The following is a 21215-nucleotide window of genomic DNA, read 5'->3' as shown; positions in this document are numbered from 1 at the left end:
GACGACCCAATAAAATAAAGCACTACACTTGTGTACAAGAGGGTCCACCTTGTTCAAGTCATAACATTTAGAGACGTACAAATATGCATTGCTATAGCCAAAGAACAGGAAATCGTCAAAGGAGGTAAAAAGGGAAAAGAAAACATACAGTGTGTTTGAAATACGCACTGTGTACATTTAGCTGGGTCCTGGGGACCACCTGGAACCCCCTCAAGGACCAGTGGTGGTCCCCGGACCACTGGCCTACGTTTGAAATAAGTAGTACCAGAGCAGATGGGGGCGCTAATGTTGGATGCCAACCGGCAACCGCCGTAAAACAACAAAAAGAAGAAGACACACACTGGTGTGGTCACAGAATTCGATAGGTCACCAATTCCGGCACATCACTCTCAGTCGGTTCTTATGTGTGTGTGTGTGTTGGGGGGATGGGGCCGTGCCGAGGATGAGAAAGCTCCCGTGGTGCAATTATTATTTACTACTTGATTAAACTCCCCCCCACCAAAAAAAACTTTGTTATTATAGGGACCCCGGGGCAGCACCCCGGCTTATTTTTGTACAGAAATATATTTCGCGTACCGTATGTGTTTGGCAGACAATATCCCGGCAAGAAGAACACAGTGGAGTATCATCATCATCGGCACATCCACGGCACGAGTTTAAAACCGTCGAAATGTATTCCGCTCCTGGAGGTAAGGCTTTAATTCCATTATACTTTTAGCCGCACGAGCCTTTCGCTCGACACTTCAGGTCACATTTTCAACTGAACAAAATGTGTCTTTAAAGTCGCGTCGCCACTTCCCCCCCCACCCCCAGTTCAAAAACACGTAATTGTTGTCGAGCCGAAAAGCTCGTGCGGATCAAGTGAACTAAAAACCTCCCCAAGTTGTGTTAGCAGCCTAGTTTGCTACTGGGCGACTTAGCTTTGTAGTTAGTTACACATTCCACTCTCTTATTGACATTTCAGTGCTTTTGTCATCACGTTAGGTTAGATCTGAACGTGGGTATCTTCGCACCTTTTAGCTCACAGTTGAATTGTAATCGTTGCCTTGCTCAAGAACACGTCGTCCCCAACCCCAAAGTACAGCAGAAATGATGCTAGCAGATTAGCACGTCCCGGCTAGCTAGCGTTGCCACATTCCCCGACCTTGTTATTGTTGTTAGCTGTTTAGCTAGCCAATTAAGTATATTGATTTGGATAAAATTAACTGAATGAACAAACACCAGCATTTCCCCATGTAAAGAGAGTTTGAGTGAACATTGATACACATAGCAACAAGGGGCTATCAAACCTCTGATCTCCGTTCTTAGCCCCTTGTAGCTTGAAGCTTCTATCGCCAAGCCAGTGTGGCCATGAAGCTGCTAATCGTCCCTATTTTTTGCCATAAGAAAGTTGCTTGCTATTGAACAATGCAATCAATGTACACATATGTGTTAGAAGCGATGGTCATCAACGTTTTGCCTGCCTTCCTAGAAATGCCAATGACCAATTTGTTGTTTTGTTTGTTTGCCCGTTTATTGTTTATGTTTAAGATTATAGAGATTTGGAGACAGGGGCCGGTTGCATGAACTTGAAGCCACTTATGCTATCTATCTATCTATCTATCTATCTATCTATCTATCTATCTATCTATCTATCTATCTATCTATCTATCTATCTATCTATCTACCTATCTATCCACTATACAATTATGATGAATTTGAAACGGTGGACCCTTTTGTAAACAAGTGTAATGCTTTATGGTGTCGTCCACTCACAGTTAACAGTTTTTGTATTGATTTGTGCTTGAAATGTAATGTCATTCTGTAAACTGTTAATAAATAAATCAATCAATCCACACATCACACTTCATCACCACTGCCATTAGTGAACCTTTAGTGGAATCTTAAGGAGGTCTTGTACATTCACATTCGCGTCTGTACTTTGTCATGCAACATTATTAATAGTCTCCATTACGGGCCAGCGTTGGTTAATTGCACTCATTTGATGTCCTTGTAATTCTAGCTCTCTAATCAGCAACCCCCTGTAGGATAGAAAACCAGCTGTAGCCAGGATCTAGAATGCCATAGTTGGGAATGGGAACAGCTCTCAACTCTAGGAGAGGAGAATAGGTGGCTTTTGGAGGGTCATCATACTACCAGGTTGTGTGTGTGTGTGTGTGTGCAATTGATAAGACTTTAGAGAAGTCGCCCTTGGTTGTGCACGATAGTGTTTTGGGGCAGATAAGCCAGATAAGAGGGCAAGCCTTCTGGTTCACTGTTCACCATGGAAACCTAAGAAGAGTCACGCAACAGCACTGGTCACTGCTTCTCCGTTGCACAAGATATTACTAAATGGTGTTTTACATTTTGTGAAATGCATCAAGTTGTCGGTAATGAAACTGACTGTAACACGATTCTACTTTCAACGTTCTCTGTGTGCAACGGCCAAAGGGAATACTATTATGTGAGATGCCCTAACATGTCATTTTTGTCTTCTTTAGCTGCTGCCGAGATGCTTGAGAGACCCCTTTCCTCTGGGTCAATAGGCTCTGGTAAGATTCTTCTCCTTAGTGCTTTTAACCACATGAATGATTGAACTCTGGGGACCTCCGGTTAACAGTGTATTTTAGGGGTGAAGTTGTTAAATGTCAAATGGTCCACGGACGCTTATTGACAACAACATGCATTATATAGCCACTCAGCTTAAATTTCTACCATTTGTCATAATAAAATAAAGACCTTATTTGAGATGGTAGTTTTTGAATTGCACTGTCGTGTGTCCACCGTCCATGCTGACGACGGTTGAATACATTTTGGATGGTCGCCTAACTAAACAGCCCAAAAAGGCCATTCAATAGTCAGTTAGTAATGAGTGGGCTTTATCGGTGTTGGTGTATTTGAGTTCACAGAGCTGTAGGACCAAGATAGCATGCCTTAGGGAGTGTGCTTTTTGGGTACCACCATGACTACAGTACATTGAGCGTTGACTACAATTGGCCAGTTAACATCTGACAGAGCTACTTTTTTTTACTCGTAGTGATTCAGTGGCTTATTCTCATACATGTGTGGTGTTTTTTTTTTTTTCTCCTGTAAGTAACAGTTGATTTCAAAGGTGTCATCTAGTGTTCATTCGAATAGAATAATTCATGCTTAAATGTACCGACCAATGATTCATGTGTGCCAACAACATGAACAAAAATGGTTCCTGACATTAATGAACTAATGTCTAATGCTTAATTTATAACTTGTTGCCGACTGGTGTCACACGCCAAACAATAGCGTTTCTACAAGCTCACGACCCGCTTTGTGAGCTTGTAGATTGGCTATTTTCGGCCTGCGACACAAGTGTACACACAGTCGAGTATGATCCAGGCTTACTGCATTTGAGATGAGCCCTTCGGGAATTGACACCGGCCGCTCCTGTGTATAACGTCATAATATTCATTGAATTTAATTGTCACTGCTTTCCTTCTCTTGACCCCTCCGATTCAGATCCCCCATCACCCCCAGTGCCCGAGTATGTCTTCAAGCCCCCGTCGCGGCCAGACTTTGGCACCATGGGCAGGACAATCAAGCTGCAGGCCAACTTCTTTGAGATGGAAATCCCCAAACTGGAGGTGTACCATTATGACATTGACATCAAGCCTGAAAAATGCCCGAGGAGGGTCAACCGGTGAGCATGAAATGGATTCTCTTTCTCTATATGCAAATGACATACCGATGATGTTTCTATTCTTATATTATACTCGCAGGGCCAGTGCTTATTATGGGGGGGGGGGGGGGGGGGGGGGGGGGGACCATAAAATACTCCCTTTTCATTATTGTCGTTTAAATGTACGTATTTGTCCAGCAAATTGATTTTTCTTCTTCTTCTTCTTTTTAAACACCCGGATCAGTACTTTTCAGTTGGCAGTGATTTCCTGGACATTGTGGTGAATTGTATTTTCTTTCTTCTTTCAGTGAAATCGTTGAGCACATGGTCCAGCACTTTAAAACACAGATCTTTGGAGATCGAAAGCCAGTGTACGACGGGAGGAAGAATCTCTACACAGCCATGCCATTACCTATAGGCAGAGAGAAAGTACGTCCTCTCCTTTTCTGACAACCAGTCAAGAGTATGGTATCTGTTTGCGGGGGGGGGGGGGGGAGAACAACTTTGCATCAGAAACCCATTTTGACGTGTCGCCTTAGCTTTTAAACACTTTAACTATGCTATTTCTCAACAGATAACGTTTTAAATTATGGTTAAAGTGGTTAAATGCTAAAGCGTTCCTGTCCTAAATGAGTTAACCCATTTTGGGCGGATACCCTTTTGGTGTTAGCATTATGTTATGCTTTAGCTATTGAAAAATAGCAGATCTAAAAGCTCATAGCGCGCCACCGAGCGCGCTACGAGCTTGTAGGTCTGCTATTTTTGAAAAATCGAAGAACGACTGACATAGAAACGTGGCTTTTTCAGAAAACTGTCAGGATGTAGAAGACATTTTTTTTAATCTGATCTCAGGTCAAAATGGATTAAGGGCCAACAACATGTTCTCCTCTTGTCTCATCTGTGCAGGTGGAGCTCGAGGTTACCATTCCCGGCGAAGGAAAGGACCGCAGCTTCAAGGTGGCCATAAAGTGGGTGTCTTGCGTCAGCCTGCAAGCTCTGCACGAGGCCCTTTCAGGACGGCTACCCAACATCCCCTTTGAGACCATCCAGGCCCTGGACGTAGTCATGAGACATTTGCCCTCTATGAGGTCAGCCATTATTGTTAACTGTCTACGGTCTAATTGTCTATTTTCCGTAGTTTATTTATAATTCTTCCAACTAATGAAAAGCATATTGTTACTTCAACAAGTTGTTTGGCTAGTCATGTAATGCTTGAATTTGGTTCACCAAATCAGCCTGGTGCCTCTTCAAACTAAGGGCTTACGGCAAAAAAAGCATGGTGTGAGTAAACTTGAACTTGAACGTGTCATAAATACACAGTTTAGATATCCTTGATGTGATGAATGTTAACAAAGGAGTGATGATGTATATCCAGGGTCAAGACTGCTCATCGTGGCATGGAATTTCTCAAATAAATAAATGTAATACTATATACCGTATTGTCCAGAATATAAGACGACTCTGATTATGACCCCCATTTTTCAAGACTCATTTGTGGAAAAATAACATTGAATGTCAAATAGTCTAGTCCCTGACTGTTTTCCTACCTTCCTTTCTCTGAACCTGTCCATGTTTTCATCCTTTTCTGTTCTTATAATGAACTGTTAACCCATTTTGCGCGGGAACCCCTTTTGGTGTTTTAAACATTATGTTATAATTTAGCTATTGAAAAATAGCAGATCTACAAGCTCATAGCGCGCCACCGAGTGGCGCACTACGAGCTTGTAGGTCTGCTATTTTTGAAATATTGTAAAAATGTGGCGTAAATCTTTGAATATATATTCTTTCAAAGTGAATGTTTTTAACTCGGGCCTAAATGGGTTAATTGCTTGTGTGTCCTCCACCATTGTCTGTGTCACAGGTACACCCCCGTGGGTCGCTCTTTCTTCACGCCCTCCGAAGGCTGCTCCAACCCACTGGGCGGCGGCAGGGAGGTGTGGTTTGGCTTCCATCAGTCTGTCAGGCCTTCCCTTTGGAAGATGATGCTGAACATTGACGGTAAGCTTCATACAGCACTGATGTTTGTAAGAGACACAAGGACCCTTCCAAATGCTTGTTGGCCGGGAGGTGAGCTCCGCAGAGAGGGCCTCTTGTTGGCCGTGCGGTCTGGCTGCAGTGTTGTTGTCAGACTTGCTATTCTGCTCTCTCTCCTCCTCTCACACCCGTTCTCAACAATAAAACAAATAAAATAAATACAAACCTATACTAGGCTACACAAATAAACCGCACATTCACATAGGAAACCAATCTGTTCCCAACGCATCGCGACCCCCTCTTTTAACGAGCCGCGTTTTCTCTCTCACACACACACACACACACCACGCAGTAGCGCATGTCCAAATTACGGAAAATCTCTCATGCACACACCCCCACACACAAACACACACACACACACACACACACACACACCGACCCACCCAGCTGGATCTTGACATGAAAAGGTCGGTGAATACCTGCATTGATTTTGAGTAGCTTTTGACCAGCTGGTGGCACCGTTCATGGAAGCTATTTCACTCTCTCGGTCTAATCGCTGTGATCTTGGGTTGCAGTTTCGGCCACTGCGTTCTACAAGGCCCAGCCTGTAATTGAGTTCATGTGTGAGGTCTTGGATTTCAAAAGCATTGAAGAACAACAGAAGCCCTTAACGGACTCCCAGCGAGTGAAGTTTACCAAGGAAATCAAAGGTTGGTCATTCAAGTTGTTGCAATTAGAATGTTTTTTTTTTCTTTTTTTCCTTTTAAGCTGGCCTGCTTTTTCCCCAGCATAATATTGGTCTCTTACATTATTGTAATTAACATGACTGTCGGACATTAATACTCAAAAGACTGGTGTTGTAGTGGTTGAGTAGCAAATAGACAGTTTTATTTTGTTGTTCTTTTTATGCTCTTGCAACAGAGAAATGTTATTTAAAATAAAATACGGCAATGCATAATATTACATGAAATATATGCATATGGGAAACGGAAGGTCCCAGGTTCACGTCCTGGCCCCAGCCTACGTGGCAGTGTCCCTGAGCAAGACACTGAATTCCCAAATTCTCCCTGAGGCCCTGCCCTTGTAGGATGGGTTAAATGCAGATGCCTAATCTTTACTGTATGTGAAAATATACAGTGACAATTACTGAAAAGGTACAGAGCAATTCTTTTTTAAACTCCACAAACTGATAATAGGTAAGGAAAGGAAAGGTACTATGTTTACCCAGGGTAACTGGACTAAGCTCAATAACTTGTTTACAGCCAGGCCCTGCTCATAGAACATGAGGTTCAACAGGTTCAATGCCTTGCTCAAGGGCACTTCAGCGGTGGTAATTTTAACGTGCCCGTCCGGGGATACGAACTAGCGACCTTCCGATATCAAGACCGCTCCGCAAACCATTCGGCCACCACTGCCCCTTGCAGTCACACCATGCTAGGGTATTTGTATTGGTGCAGGGTTGTGTTTTAACCAAGTTGCCTATGCCACGCTCCAGGACTGAAGGTGGAGATCACCCACTGTGGACAGATGAAGAGGAAATATAGAGTGTGCAACGTGACCAGGAGACCAGCCAGCCACCAGACGTAAGAATGCTCAGACCATTGTTCCATGTATTAACACATCATCAGCTGTGCCGTTATACAGCTGTCTGGTGTTGAATACATTGTGGTTATTATTGTTTTTTTTGTAGTGCCATGGTACGTGTTACAAGGTTGGACCCCATGTGTCCTAACTTCCTCCACCTTCAATTCTTATAAAAGAATCACACCTGTATGAACTGAGTGGTGCAACTCCCCTCTCCTCTCTCTCATTAGCAGGCAACAGTGCAGCACTATCTCACTCTGTTTCTGGCACAACAGTGCCCCTACTGGTACTAATAGTGTACTAATGGTGCTCACAGTCACATAGGTGCATGGGTGGGTGGGTGGGTGAACCAACACATAGGCGCGTAAACACGGACATTGGTTGCACCACTCAAAAATTGTAAGGGCATTTTTGCCTTTATTGATAGTTGTACTGTAGGTAGACAGGAAACGGGGAGAGAGATGAGGAGGAAGACACAGTAAAGTTCACTCAGTCACTTCCTCACATTTTGGTGTTTTGTTGATGACGTTGTCAATATATTTAGGTTTAGTCGTCATCACAGCTTAGTTTCCATTTATTTTTCCTCAGTGAAAAAAAAGGTAATCGATGAACATTTTTAGTCGACGAAATCAACACTGCTTGGTGGAGCAAATGGGAAGTTGCTTTGTTATTATTTTTTAGCTCACATATTTTTCTTTGTTGTGTGTTTCTCCCCCCCCCCCCCCAGGTTCCCCCTGCAGCAAGAGAATGGCCAAACCATTGAATGCACTGTAGCGCAGTACTTTAAAGACAAGTACAAGCTGATCCTGCGCTACCCCCACCTCCCCTGTCTTCAGGTCGGACAGGAACAGAAGCACACCTACCTGCCTCTAGAGGTAAAGCATCTGTTCTGCTTAACCCATTCTGACCTGAGATCAGATTAAAAAAATGTCTTCTACATCCTGACAGTTTTCTGAAAAAGCCATGTTTCTATGTCGGTCTTTCTTTGATTTTTCAAAAATAGCAGACCTACAAGCTCGTAGCGCACCACTCGGTGGCGCGCTACGAGCTTGTAGATCTGCTATTTTTCAATAGCTAAAGCATAACATAATGCTGATACCAAAAGGGGTTCCCGCCCAGAATGGTCCCTCATATCTTTTTTTCCATATTATGTTGAGCATAGAATGTCTCAGTCCCGCCTCCCTTTCAGAACGACGAGCGGCCCCGGAAGAGAATTTCCCCATTCATTATTCCCCATAGACGTTTCTAAAAGTATTTATTTTAAGACCGTTACTCGGCTCCTGACAAATCATGAAAATGAAGAAAAACGCAAAAACAAAAAAAAGTGCTGTACCCTGCCCTTTTTCGTCTTTCTAATTATTTGTTTGGCCCAAAAAAAATGTTGTTTATTGTCGTGATTTGTCAGGAGCCCAGTTGGCTTTGTCCGAGGCTTAAAGGTCTTTAATACCAGACAGTGGCCTTGTGGTTAGAGTGTCCGCCCTGAAACTGGGAGGTCGGGGTTCGATCCCCGGCCGGGTCATACCAAAGACTGTAAAAATGGGACCCAATGCTTGACACTCAGCATCAAAGGGTAGGATTGGGGGGTCAAATCTACTAATCAAATGATTCCCTAGTGCGGCTCACCGCTCCAAGAGATGGGTCAAATGCGGAGAACAAATTTTACTGCGGTAACGTGTGTGACAAATCGTATGACTTTGACTAAATAAATACTTTTTGAAACGTCTAAGGGAAAAATGAATAGGAGATTCTCTTCTGGGCCTTGAAAGGGGCGGGACTGCGATGCTCTATACTATAGAAAGCGATTTTAGGTCTTATTGATGTACTCACTCACAGTCACACCCGATATCTTTTGGTGTTATATCCCGTTTTACTTTATTTCTATATTTGTTGTATTGTACTGTGCACCATAAGGTATATCGTCTCAAGTACTATGTGTTACGTGTAAATATATTTTGTGGAAAGAAAGACCCCTTGGTTGTACGCCGGCTGTACAGCCTGTAAATATGCAAAGATAAACCCCAACGGCTGCGCCAAGCTTCTAAATGATCTGAAACCCTTTTTGTGGTAAAAGCGCTCAAACGTTCTTGCCTTCCTTGCTCTCCTTACCTCCCCCCACCCCCTCTTCCCTTTCTTGTTTTTTCTTGGGGGGGGGGGGGGGGGGGGAATTATTCGATGGGAACTATGCACAAAAACACATTTCACCCACTTTTTTTTACTTGGAAAAACTGTGATTAAAGTGGATTCTGATCTTGTTTAAATGTGACTGAGCTGTGTGTTTCCATCCCAGGTGTGTAACATAGTGGCGGGGCAGCGCTGCATCAAGAAACTGACAGACAATCAGACCTCCACTATGATCCGTGCCACAGCCAGATCGGCACCCGACCGGCAGGACGAAATCAGCAAACTGGTGTGTAGCCTTGCCATTACCCTGTCTCAGTCCGGGGACATTTACCATGAATTTGAGCGGTGCCCATTGGGCACTGGCCTACCTGGAACGATGCAAGTTGGAAATGCACCCAGTTATTATGTCTGTGTCCCTTTTATGCATATATATATATATATATATATATATATATGGAGTTAATTGTCAGGCATGCCCAAATCTGGACTGGAGTCTATGCAGATGTCAGAACATCATTGTGATGTCAGAACAGGTCAGCTCCATGTATGGACATCTAGGGGTGATTTGATGTGATCAATTGGCTAATTTGGGCCCTGCCAGAGCTCGGGCAGAGGCTTTTGTGCTGGTTCCGGACAACGGTGTATCCCACCGACTCAAGTCCGGGCACTGCACTCCCTGTGTTGGGGGGAAGGGGGTAGACCAATCACAACAAACTACACTGCTCAGATGACAGTGTGCTACACCAATCACAGTCTTCCAAAAAAGGGGAAGGCGATGGCTGATTTACACCTGGCCCGAGTTAAGCTAATTAGTCTCTGGGCACTACACACCTGTTGTTCATAGCTGTGCACACAGGCCATCCTTTCACACACGCACGCACTCTCTCAGAAAGAGCCTTTGTCATTTTTAGAGCACTGTCTGTGATTAGCACAATCCATACATAGAAGACGTGTCATTCCAGTATTTAAAAAAAAAAATGATTACATCGGATACTGCAGAAAACCACACGGAAGTTGAGCTGCGCCCACGGTCCAGCCCAGCAGTAATGGAGCTTGTTACTTTTGTCTGTCGCGTCTCCCAGATGAGAAGTGCCAACTTTAACACGGACCCTTACGTCCGGGAGTTCGGAGTGATGGTGAGGGACGAGATGACGGAGGTGAACGGCCGCGTCCTCCAGGCCCCTTCCATTCTCTACGGAGGCAGGGTGAGTACTGTATGTTGACTGTTTTTTACAGCACATTTTAGTTTTAGTCATAGTCTTTTGAATACAATTGAATTTAGTTTGAGTCATATTTTAGTCATCTGAAATGTCTTGGGTGTTAGTCCAGTTTTAGTCGACTAAATATCATCCGATTTTGGTAGACTAAATCTACAGTTTTAGTCGGCTAAAATGTGTTTCGGGAGGGTCTGGATGGCGTCATAATGGCTGATTTTAAACTTGGTTGCATGCTGAAAATGGCACATCTACAAGCTCACAAAGCGACGTGTTGTGAGTTTGTATATCTGCCATTTTCAGCATGCAACCACGTTTAAAATGACTTATTTTATTTCTACTGGATCTCTTCTCCACTCGTCCTTCCCTAACATTTAATCTAGTTTTTATTTGACGAAATTGTCAGTATATTTTGTCTTAGTTTGAGTCGTCGTAGCTTAGTTTTTTTTATTTAGTTTTCCTCAATGAAAAAGGGTATGCATTTTACGTCATAGTTTTAGTCGACAAAATCAACATTACGCTTGGATGCCTTGAATGCAGACCTAAGTCTAATTTAATCTCAGTGTTGAAGGGCTGGAAGTCTTTATCAGCCATTTGAAACTGCCATCTAAAAGTAACTTTGTAGCAACTTATTCTACTGTTTTTATTTTTGAATGTAACCGTTTTGAAGTGGCACAACAAAATATGTTGTCTCATGAATGCTTGGGTTAAAACCCATTCTGGACGGGAACCCCTTTTCGGTGTTTTAACGAAGCATTGTTACACTTTAGCTATTGAAAAATAGCAGATCTACAAGCTCATAGCGCGCCACAGAGTGGCGCGCTACGAGCTTGTAGGTCTGCTATTTTTGAAAATGAGGCACACATTTTTGAATATATTCTTCCAGAAGATTTCTTTTCGACGTCGGGCCTAAATGGGTTAAAAGCCTGTGGTTTTGTGATGTTTTTACACTACAGAACAAAGCGATAGCCACGCCGATCCAGGGAGTGTGGGACATGAGGAACAAGCAGTTCCACACAGGCATTGAGATCAAAGTGTGGGCCATCGCTTGCTTCGCCCCGCAGAGACAGTGCACCGAACTCCTGCTCAAGTAAGCGTCGCCTCTCTGTTTCACACGTGTCATTAACGTATACCGTTGAGCCGTTTGTATCAATTGATATGGAGATAAATTCCAGTGCGTTGAATAAATGGCTTCTGAATGTAATATTTTAACACGTCAATCCTTTCATATCCTACCCCCCCCCCCCCCCCCCCCCCCCCGGGGACATGAACCTGGCAACGAGCAGGCGTGCCAAATATTTCAATTGCTGAGCTGTTAAGGGACGGCTTGTTGATTTAGTCGACTAAAATGTATTTTGGCTGATTTTACACTTTCTGAAAATGGCAAGCTGCAACGCGTTGTGAGCTTGTAGATTGCTATTTTCAGCATGCAAACCAAGTGTAAAATGACTTGTCTTTTACTTATACTGGATCTCTTGTCCACTAGTCCCTCCCTAACATTTTACTCTAGTTTTTATCTGTTGATGAAATTGTCAACATATTTTGTTTTAGTCATAGCTTAGTTTTCATTTAGTTTCCATGTAGTTTTCGTCAGTGAAAAAAGGTCAACGAAATTTTTCGTCTTGGTTTTAGTCGCCGAAAACAACACAGGGTGGCACGTGTTCTGCCATGTCCGCATAAAAGACAATGATTTTGATTTCTCCGAATTTCACCTAAAAGAGCGTTCACGGACCAGCTGAGGAAGATCTCCAGGGATGCGGGGATGCCCATCCAGGGCCAGCCTTGTTTCTGCAAGTACGCCCAGGGAGCCGACAGCGTGGAGCCCATGTTCAAGCACCTGAAGTACACTTACCAGGGCCTGCAGCTGGTGGTGGTGATCCTACCGGGGAAAACACCCGTCTATGGTGAGGAACATGTCCTTAAGGCCCGTACACACTGCACCATATTTCCCCCAATTATGCTGTTGGCAAAACTCCAAACTGACACAAGATCGGGCTTTGATCGCAGAGGTTTTGCTCACTGTGTGTGTGTGTGTGAAAGGGGCTGCGAGAAGATCCAGTGCCCATTCTTTTTTCTTCTTCTTTTTAAACGCCTTCCCGGCCGATTCTAACGGGTTTGATATTTGGCTCTCTCGCCGACTGGACATCGTACAGTATGACCTGGGTTGCGACTGCTTCCCAAGAAATCCTGTATTACAGCCAATGGGAGCACAACTTCACAAGACAGCTGCATGTGGTCACTGCACACAGCCACTATCTGTCTGTCTGTCGACTGTAGGCTATATGATCAGATCATGATAATATATATATAACCTTTATTCCTTACTTGAATTGTTTGTGTGTGTGTGTGTGTGTGTGTGTGTGTGTGTGTGTGTGTGTGCGCGCGCGCGCACACAGGGAGAGATACAGATAATTATTAAATGAAAATCAAGATTTAACGTCCTGCTACGCTAAATCACAAACATTTCGCCCTCACGCCCTGTGTGTGTGCATGCAAAGAGAGAGAGAGGGCCATGATATGAAAAGGGTTGAGTAACTACCGGTAACCACTGTCCTTATGGTTTGGTGAGCTAACGTGCTTGTCCTCCTCCCCTTCTCGGTGGTGTTATTATAGCTGAGGTGAAGCGTGTCGGGGACACGGTGCTGGGCATGGCCACCCAGTGTGTTCAGGTGAAGAACGTTCAGAAGACCACTCCTCAGACCCTCTCCAACCTCTGCCTGAAGATCAACGTCAAGCTAGGCGGAGTCAACAACATCCTCCTCCCGCAGGGCAGGTCAGTGTTGATTTTGACAGCAACATTTGGATAAAATTGTATATTCATATTTTCATATTCATATTTTAGTCGCCTGAAATGTGTTAGTGTTAGTCTAGTTTTAGTTGACTAAAAATATGATTATTGTCGACAACGTTTTTTGGCGGGCCTTGATGCTGTCGTAATGGTTGATTTTATTTACACTTGGTTGCATGCTGAAAATGTCACGCTGTGATGCATTGTGAGCTTGAAGATCTGCTATTTTCAGACCAAAACCAAACATGATATGCTCTTGTCCACTAGTCCCTCCCTAACATTTTAGTCTATTTTTTATTTGTTGACGAAATTGTCAATATATTTAGTCATCTCGGTTAGTTTTTATTTCGTAGATCTGCTATTTTCTGTCATTCGTTATTTTCAGACGAAAGAGTATTTGAAGTGATCAAACTAGCAATAGAATACTTGCACTACACCTGTGTCATTATTATTATTCAACAATAGCAGATCTTCAAGCTCGCAGCTTGTAGATCTTGTATATGTGCTTATTTTTTGAAAAATCTTAAAGGTGTTTGAAAACACAACTCTTCTCTTTAGGAGGTCCCTTAAACATCATAACATTTTCATTCTTGAGATTTTATTTAGCTTTATTCCATGCATTACTCATTACTCGGTGCAAAGGTGATAGATTGCACATTTATCCTAACTTGTATGCCTATTATAGCCTGGTGAAACCACTCCCCCTGCTGGACAACATTTGCATTCTGCCAGCGGGGAGAGTCTGGGAACTCTCAGGCAGAGACGATGTACTTCCGGTCCAATTCTGGCCGGAGCGATATGAGGCCGCTAGAGGCCTCATATTGAAGCGCTGCCACAGCGCAAATGTAAACACAACCTAACAAGACTACAACTTGAAATTATTATGGAGATATCAAATGTTTGTCCCGCTGCTTCCGGGTTCATCGTTTTCTGCTTGAGAGATCCCAGATGCAGGCAGGCAGGAGGAGGAGGAGGAGGAGGGAACTGGGGAACTCAATACTGCCGCCATCTGGCGGAGTCAGGTTAATGCCTATATATGCAGGGCCTGAAATTCATTGTTCCGAAATGGGCTCAGAATCTCCCCTTGTAAGTGGGCTTGTGTGTGTGTGTGTGTGTGTGCTGTTGTGATCCTGGTTCCCTCTTTGCTCCCCAGGCCTCTGGTGTTCCAACAGCCTGTTATCTTCCTTGGAGCAGATGTGACTCACCCCCCAGCAGGAGATGGGAAGAAGCCCTCCATCGCTGCTGTAAGTACAATTGCGCGGCAGCGCTAAAGGAGGGATGGGATTAACCCATTCTGACCTGAGATCAGATTCTAAAAATGTCTTCTATGTCAGTCGCTCTTCGATTAAAAAAAAATGACTGTTAAGGTGAGGGTCGGTGAAAAGGTTAGAGTCGAGCAGGTACAGATACTGACTCGTTCAAATATATCAAAACGTACCAAAAATAATCTATTCATAAATCACTTCTCTGTTTCCCCCACTGTCTTCCAAGGCCGTCTAAATGCCCCTATTAACCCTTTAGGCCTGACGTCGAAATGTCATGACGAAAAATAAATCATGACAATTTTCTGATAAAGCTCATGTTTCTGTATCAGTGGTTCTCAACCTTTTCATGTCGAGGAGCCCCAGAATCTTCTGTATTTGGCTGCAGACCTCCACCTGAAAATATGATGTTCCATTTCCAGGGACCTCCCCAGAAGCAAAGATTTGACTTTCGCTCTGAAAGAATATATATTCAAAGATTTGCACCACATTTTCACGATTAAAAAAAATAAATAGCAGACCTACAAGCTCGTAGCGCGGCATTCGGTGCCGCGCTATGAGCTTGTAGATCTGCTATTTTTCAATAGCTAAAGTATAACATGATGCTTAAAACACCAAAATGTGGTTAATGCAGAGCAATCCGTCATAGGATGCACTGTGATATAAATGACATGCTTCCCCAGCGCTCCCAGCAAGGAACGGATGTTCATTTCTTCCTAGGCCTTTTCCTACCAGCTGCAGCGAACGGTGTTGATTTTGACAGCAAACTTAGATTTTAGTTTTATTCATACTGATAAGTCTCTTGAATAGCTTTCATTTCGTTTTAGATACCTGGAATGTTTTAGTGTCAAGTCTAGTTTTAGTCGACTGAATATACGATTTTAGTCGAATCAAATCTACAGTTGATTTAGTCGACTAAAATGTATTTTGGCGGGCCTTGATGCCGTCGTAATGTACCGATTTATTACTTGCTGAAAATAGCCCGAACATGTGAGCTTGTAGATCTGCTTTTAATCGGCATGCAACCAAGTGTCAATTCGTTGTGCGTCTTTTACTTATAATGGATCTCTTGTCCACTAGTCCCTAACATTTTAGTCTGGCTTTTAATTTGTTGACGAAATTGTCAATATATTTAGTCATAGTTTTCGTCATCATAGCCTAGTTTTCATTTAGTTTCCATTTAGTTTTCGTCTGTGAAAAAGCGGTAGTCGACGGACTTTTTTTGTCATAGTATTGGTCGACGAAATCTCTCCTCTCCTCTCCTCTCCTCTCCTCTCCTCTCCTCTCCTCTCCTCTCCTCTCCTCTCCTCTCCTCTCCTCTCCTCTCCTCTCCTCTCCTCTCCTCTCCTCTCCTCTCCTCTCCTCTCCTCTCCTCTCCTCTCCTCTCCTCCAGGTGGTGGGGAGCATGGACGCCCACCCCAGCCGCTACTGTGCCACGGTGCGCGTGCAGCAGCACCGGCAGGACATCATCCAGGACCTGGCCACCATGGTGCGCGAGCTGCTCATCCAGTTCTACAAGTCCACCCGTTTCAAGCCCACGCGCATCATCTACTACCGCGATGGCATATCCGAGGGCCAGTTCAACCAGGTCAGAGATGTGCGTAACTGCCGGAGCTTCTTCTTTTTTTTTTATACCAATGGGGTTTGGGTTGGTTTTGCCGTGGGAACGCATTATTTGCAAAACTGTTGTTACTTGTTTCTCTGCCTGTAGTTTCAACTTCGTCAGACTTGTCTATTTAAAGTGAGAGCAGTGGTTGGAGGTGGTCTCCCCTAGTTACATAGCGTGGAGACAGTTTGACCCTGGGGTCGAGTAGCACACTGACGGCTTGACGCTGTCAAAGTGCTTCTAAAAGTTGACGCTTTAGTTTTGGTATATCTTAACCCATTTAGGCTTGACCTCAAAATAAAAATAAAATCTTCTAAATCCTCCAGTTTTCTGAATTAAATATTTTCACGATTTTTCAAAAATAGCAGACCTACAAGCTCATAGCGCGCCACCGAGTGGCGCGCTATGAGCTTGTAGAAAAAAAGCTATTTTTCAATGGCTAAATTATAACATAATGTTTAAAACACCAAAAGGGGTTAACTGTGCCATTTTAAGGGTCACTGTGCCATTTTAAGGGTCACTGTCGAACCGACTCAGGCAACATTCTGTGTCTAGACTAGTAAAACATCATGCCTCCCTCTGGAGTGGTACAACAGGTTACCAACCATTCTAAGGATATCACACATGTTAAGTAAACAAACACAAAAATGATGATCTCAATTTAGATAAGTTGGGCCGAGCCTACATATTGGAGAAACAAGTATCGCTGTGTTGGCAAACAATGACAGGGAAGACGACGTTGCTATGCTTATTTATCGATCACATATTTTCTTTAGTGTTTTATACCCTTAAGGTCGCTTGCACACTGCTGCTGTTTTTCGGATTTCCTTTTCCGTCCCGTTTTCCGAAAAACGCTTCCAGTGTGCAACCAACCTTTATAACATTGTGAATCCGTGTCGGGTCTGTCTGTCCAGGTCCTTCAGCATGAGCTGCTGGCCATCCGTGAGGCCTGCATCAAGCTGGAGAAAGACTACCAGCCGGGCATCACCTTTGTGGTCGTACAGAAGAGACATCACACCAGACTGTTCTGTATGGACAGGAATGAGCGGGTGTGTAGCCATTTGAGTTTCCTTTATCCCATTGAGACTGTGTAACCCATTCTGACCTGAGATCAGATTCTAAAAATGTCTTCTACATCCTTGACAGTTTTCTGAAAAAGCTATGTTTCTATGTCAGTCGTTCTTCGATTTAAAAAAAATAGATCTACAAGCTCGTAGCTCGCCACTCGGTGGCGCGCTATGAGCTTGTAGATCTGCTATTTTTCAATAGCTAAAGCATGACATGACGCTAACACCAAAATGGGTTCCCACCCAAAATGGGTTAACCCATTTTAGACCCAAGTTCGATTCTACAAATGGCTTCAAAATCATGACAGGAAAAAAAGCCAACATTTCATGTGAAGGACCCCACAAATGATATGTAATTGGCTGCCGACCCCCACCTGAAAATAGGGTGTTCCAGGGACCCCCCCAGGCACTCGATGTTAATAGTATTTGTAGTAAATAGCAGAATTCCTACAATGCCCATAATGCTTTAGTGCACTTCCCCTCCTTGTGGAGAGGGCGGGAGGCTGCATGGAGGTGTGACTTTGTAGTCCTGACAGTTTTCGGAAACACGCCATGTTTCTATGTCAGTCGTTCTCAAACAATTTCATGTCAAGGATTATACTGCATGTATTTGGCCGCCGACCCCCAATCTGAAAATATGTTGTTCCAGGGAACCACCCAGAAGCAAAGATTTTAATATATATATACTCTTTCACAGCAAACGTTTTTAACTCAAAAGATTTGCACACACTTTCCAGATAGTATAGCAGATCTACAAGCTCGTAGCGCGGCACTCGGTCCCGCGCTATGAGATTGTAGCTCTGCTATTTTTCAACTACTGAAGTTCAAAATAATAAAGGTGATACAGATGCGTCCTCGGGTCTAAATGGGTTTAAGTGGTATATTATTAATTTCTTAACTTTGTTATTTAACTAAGAACTAAGGAACATAGCCTTTCTTGGCCTGAAGTATCTTTCCTAATGGCTTGTTTGTGTAGGTTGGCAAGAGTGGCAACATCCCTGCTGGTACCACAGTGGATACGAAAATCACTCACCCATCCGAGTTTGACTTCTACCTTTGCAGTCACGCAGGCATACAGGTAAGAATCGCATTGGCAACGGTTAAAACTGGGTTTTATAGTGCTATGAACGAATTGAGACAAATTCTTCCTAGTTTGGATTTTCAGGCAAAGACCTATTGATGTATTTGCATTTCAAATCAGAGTGGAGACAAAAAAAAAGTACTTCTCCTTTCCCATCAGTGTTGATTTCGTCTACTAATACTTTTTTCACTGACAAACTAAGCTATGATGACTACGACAAAATTCCGTCAACAAATAAACTAGACTAAAAGGTTAGGAAGTGACTATTGGACAAGAGATCCAGTAGAAGTCATTTTTGTTTGCATGCTGAAAATAGCAGATCTACAAGCTCACGAGTCACAACGCGTCGCAGCTTGACACGTGAGCTTGTAGAGCGTCTATAGTCAGCAAGTGTAAAAATCAGTCATTACGACGGCATCAAGGCCCACAATCGTATGAATATTTAGTGGACTAAAACTAGCCAAAAACACCTAAGACATTCCAGGTGACTAAAACGTGACAAACCGTCCCAAGAGACTTGACTAAAATCTGTCCAAATCAACACCGTTTTCCCCCGTCGCCCCCCCCTTGAAGGGTACCAGCAGGCCATCCCACTACCACGTCCTCTGGGACGACAACCATTTCACGTCTGACGAGCTGCAGGTGCTCACCTACCAGCTGTGCCACACGTACGTGCGCTGCACCCGCTCGGTCTCCATCCCCGCGCCGGCCTACTACGCACACCTGGTGGCATTCCGTGCTCGTTATCACCTGGTGGACAAGGAGCATGACAGGTAAGCCATACAGCCTGTCTGTCTGTGTCTGTCTGTCTGTCACAGCGCAAGTAGAAACTTGCCGGTTTCCAAAAAGTCATAACACTCACACGCGTAACTGTCCCATTTCAGTGCCGAGGGCAGCCACACGTCCGGACAGAGCAACGGGCGTGACCAGCAAGCCTTGGCCAAGGCCGTTCAGATCCACCAAGACACGCTGCGAACCATGTACTTTGCATGAGTAAAGCAGGTCCAGGTTTGAGGAGGTGACTCCTCCTCACCACCACCACCGCCGCCCCTGCCACCACCAGCCTTCACTGTCCTTAGTATCAGGTGATAACCACCATCACATTGGTCCTCACACACCTTTTATCTCTTAAACCTTTCCGGGGTTGTGTCACTTCATCAATTAACATTGAAACCCAACAGCACATTTTTTCCCCCTCCGTCTAAATGTTAAAGGCTGTAAAAATGGTAAAAAAGGATTCCTGAAAAAAATCAAAGAGGGTGGGACCGGTTGGGTTTTTGGTTGACTGTTTTACTTGTTAATTATTGTGCAAACTTGCGGGTTGGACAAAGCTGTTTACAGAAGGACGACGGATGTGTACACACTGACAGAACACGGTCTGTAAACCAATTTCTGTTGAGGTTTTTTTTTACATTTTTATTTGAGGGGGGGTGGCCTGGTGGTCAAAGGGAGGAGAGGACATCGAAAGAAGAGCAGCGCCATTACAAACCTAAACTCTATTTTTTATTTTCTTCCTTTTTCTGACAAATAACTATTTATCAGCCAATCAAAAGCAAAGTGCACTGACCAGTATGGCTACTTTACAAATCAGGACAAAAGTACTTGCTGTGGAGCTCTCACGTGTTAGGGCACCGTGTGAAGGGAAAGTGTCATTCGAGACAGAGATGACTGTCATTTCAATGTACCACCAATAATTAATCAGCCTGCATTCCTTGGGTGTTTTTTTTTTCTTTTTTTCAGCCTCAGTATTTGTCCTCAGACACTGTTGACCAACACATTTTTAATGCGAAATCTGGTGACAACAAAAGTAACTGATTTTTCTTTTCTTTTTTTTCCCCCATCAGATTTGTTATACAAATTTTATACTAACTTACTTTAGGCTAGAGGAAGAGGGCTTTTAATATTGATGAGATTAAACCGAAAGCAAAATGTTTGTTTTCAGCTTCCCTGTCTAGCTAACATGAATTATGTCACATCAGTAACCTAATTCCCTTGCTGCTTAGGGGGGAAAGAAAATCGGGACTGGCGCCCGACATTTTTATTGTACTCTGAGCCTTGTTGAAAAGGAGATGATACAAGTCATAGAAAACTACGTAGGGGAACATTATGAAATCTCGTAAGAGTTCCTCTTAATTTTTAATTTTAATCATGTTTTTTATGAATATGCATGTAGATAACTTACACTTTTATTTTTAACATTTGAGTTTGTGATTTGTTTTTTCTCCATACCTATTATTAACCCCCCTAGTCCTGTTTTTATTTTGTGATTGTTTTTTGTTTTTGTTTTTTCATTTCCACTTTTGTGTTTTCAATATAGCAGCAAAGTAGTTCTCGTTACTATGTGTTTGTCAGAGCTAGATGTCAGCCTGGCTATTCAGTACAGAATAATGAGGCCTGTAACATTTGGTTTGGTTTCAGCTTAGGGACTGGACTCAATGATGGAGAGAGTTTCTGTTAAATTTAATTCAGAGCACCTTCTGTCTCATCGGAAGCTTATGCAAATGACGTTGGATGGATCTTTATAGCTTAACATTGCTGGGGAATAAGGTATATTTTGAATAAGCTTTTAGGGGAGGTTGAGGGTTATCATTGTAGAGGCATTTTTAAAATGACTGGCCCATATGTAGTCCAAACTAACAGACAGAATTAAATGCAAATATTGTATTGCCTTCCAACACTGTCGCTGACGTTTTACTAATAACTAGGCATTTTGTATAGTATCATCACACCTTTTACTACTTATTACAAGTTAACCTGGTGATTGTTATAGTCTTGATTAACAGGGTGGGGGGAGTAAATCTATATTTTATAACTATGCATAATTTTTAACCAAGAGATTTAGCAGTGGGGAATCTCGTGAATTTAGGTCATTTATATAGATATCTAA

General features: G+C 43.3%; 1 protein-coding gene across 2 annotated transcripts; it reads left to right on the top strand.

Moving 5' to 3' along the window:
- The first annotated feature begins 436 nt into the window (after positions 1-436).
- On the top strand, positions 437-19652 carry ago2 (argonaute RISC catalytic component 2). 2 transcript variants are annotated; one of them, XM_083768749.1, is made up of 20 exons: positions 437-689; positions 2481-2531; positions 3472-3652; positions 3940-4060; positions 4538-4719; positions 5493-5629; positions 6181-6315; positions 7101-7188; positions 7917-8064; positions 9477-9596; positions 10393-10515; positions 11481-11614; positions 12244-12428; positions 13138-13297; positions 14466-14556; positions 15968-16162; positions 17095-17229; positions 18224-18325; positions 18902-19101; positions 19213-19652. In XM_083768749.1, the coding sequence occupies exons 1-20, from the start codon at positions 671-673 to the stop codon at positions 19319-19321; spliced, it is 2616 nt and encodes an 871-aa protein (XP_083624875.1). In that variant the 5' UTR covers positions 437-670; the 3' UTR covers positions 19322-19652. The 2 variants fall into 2 exon arrangements, with proteins under 2 accessions (XP_083624875.1, XP_083624874.1); XM_083768748.1 differs by having other exon boundaries at positions 10393-10524.
- Positions 19653-21215: the final 1563 nt, after the last annotated feature.

This window comes from Protomyctophum parallelum, assembly GCF_964188405.1.
Source record: "Protomyctophum parallelum genome assembly, chromosome: 1".
Classification (NCBI taxonomy): Eukaryota; Metazoa; Chordata; class Actinopteri; order Myctophiformes; family Myctophidae; genus Protomyctophum; species Protomyctophum parallelum.
Note: the sequence above shows the minus strand (reverse complement) of the source record. Positions and strands in the feature narration are given on the sequence as shown.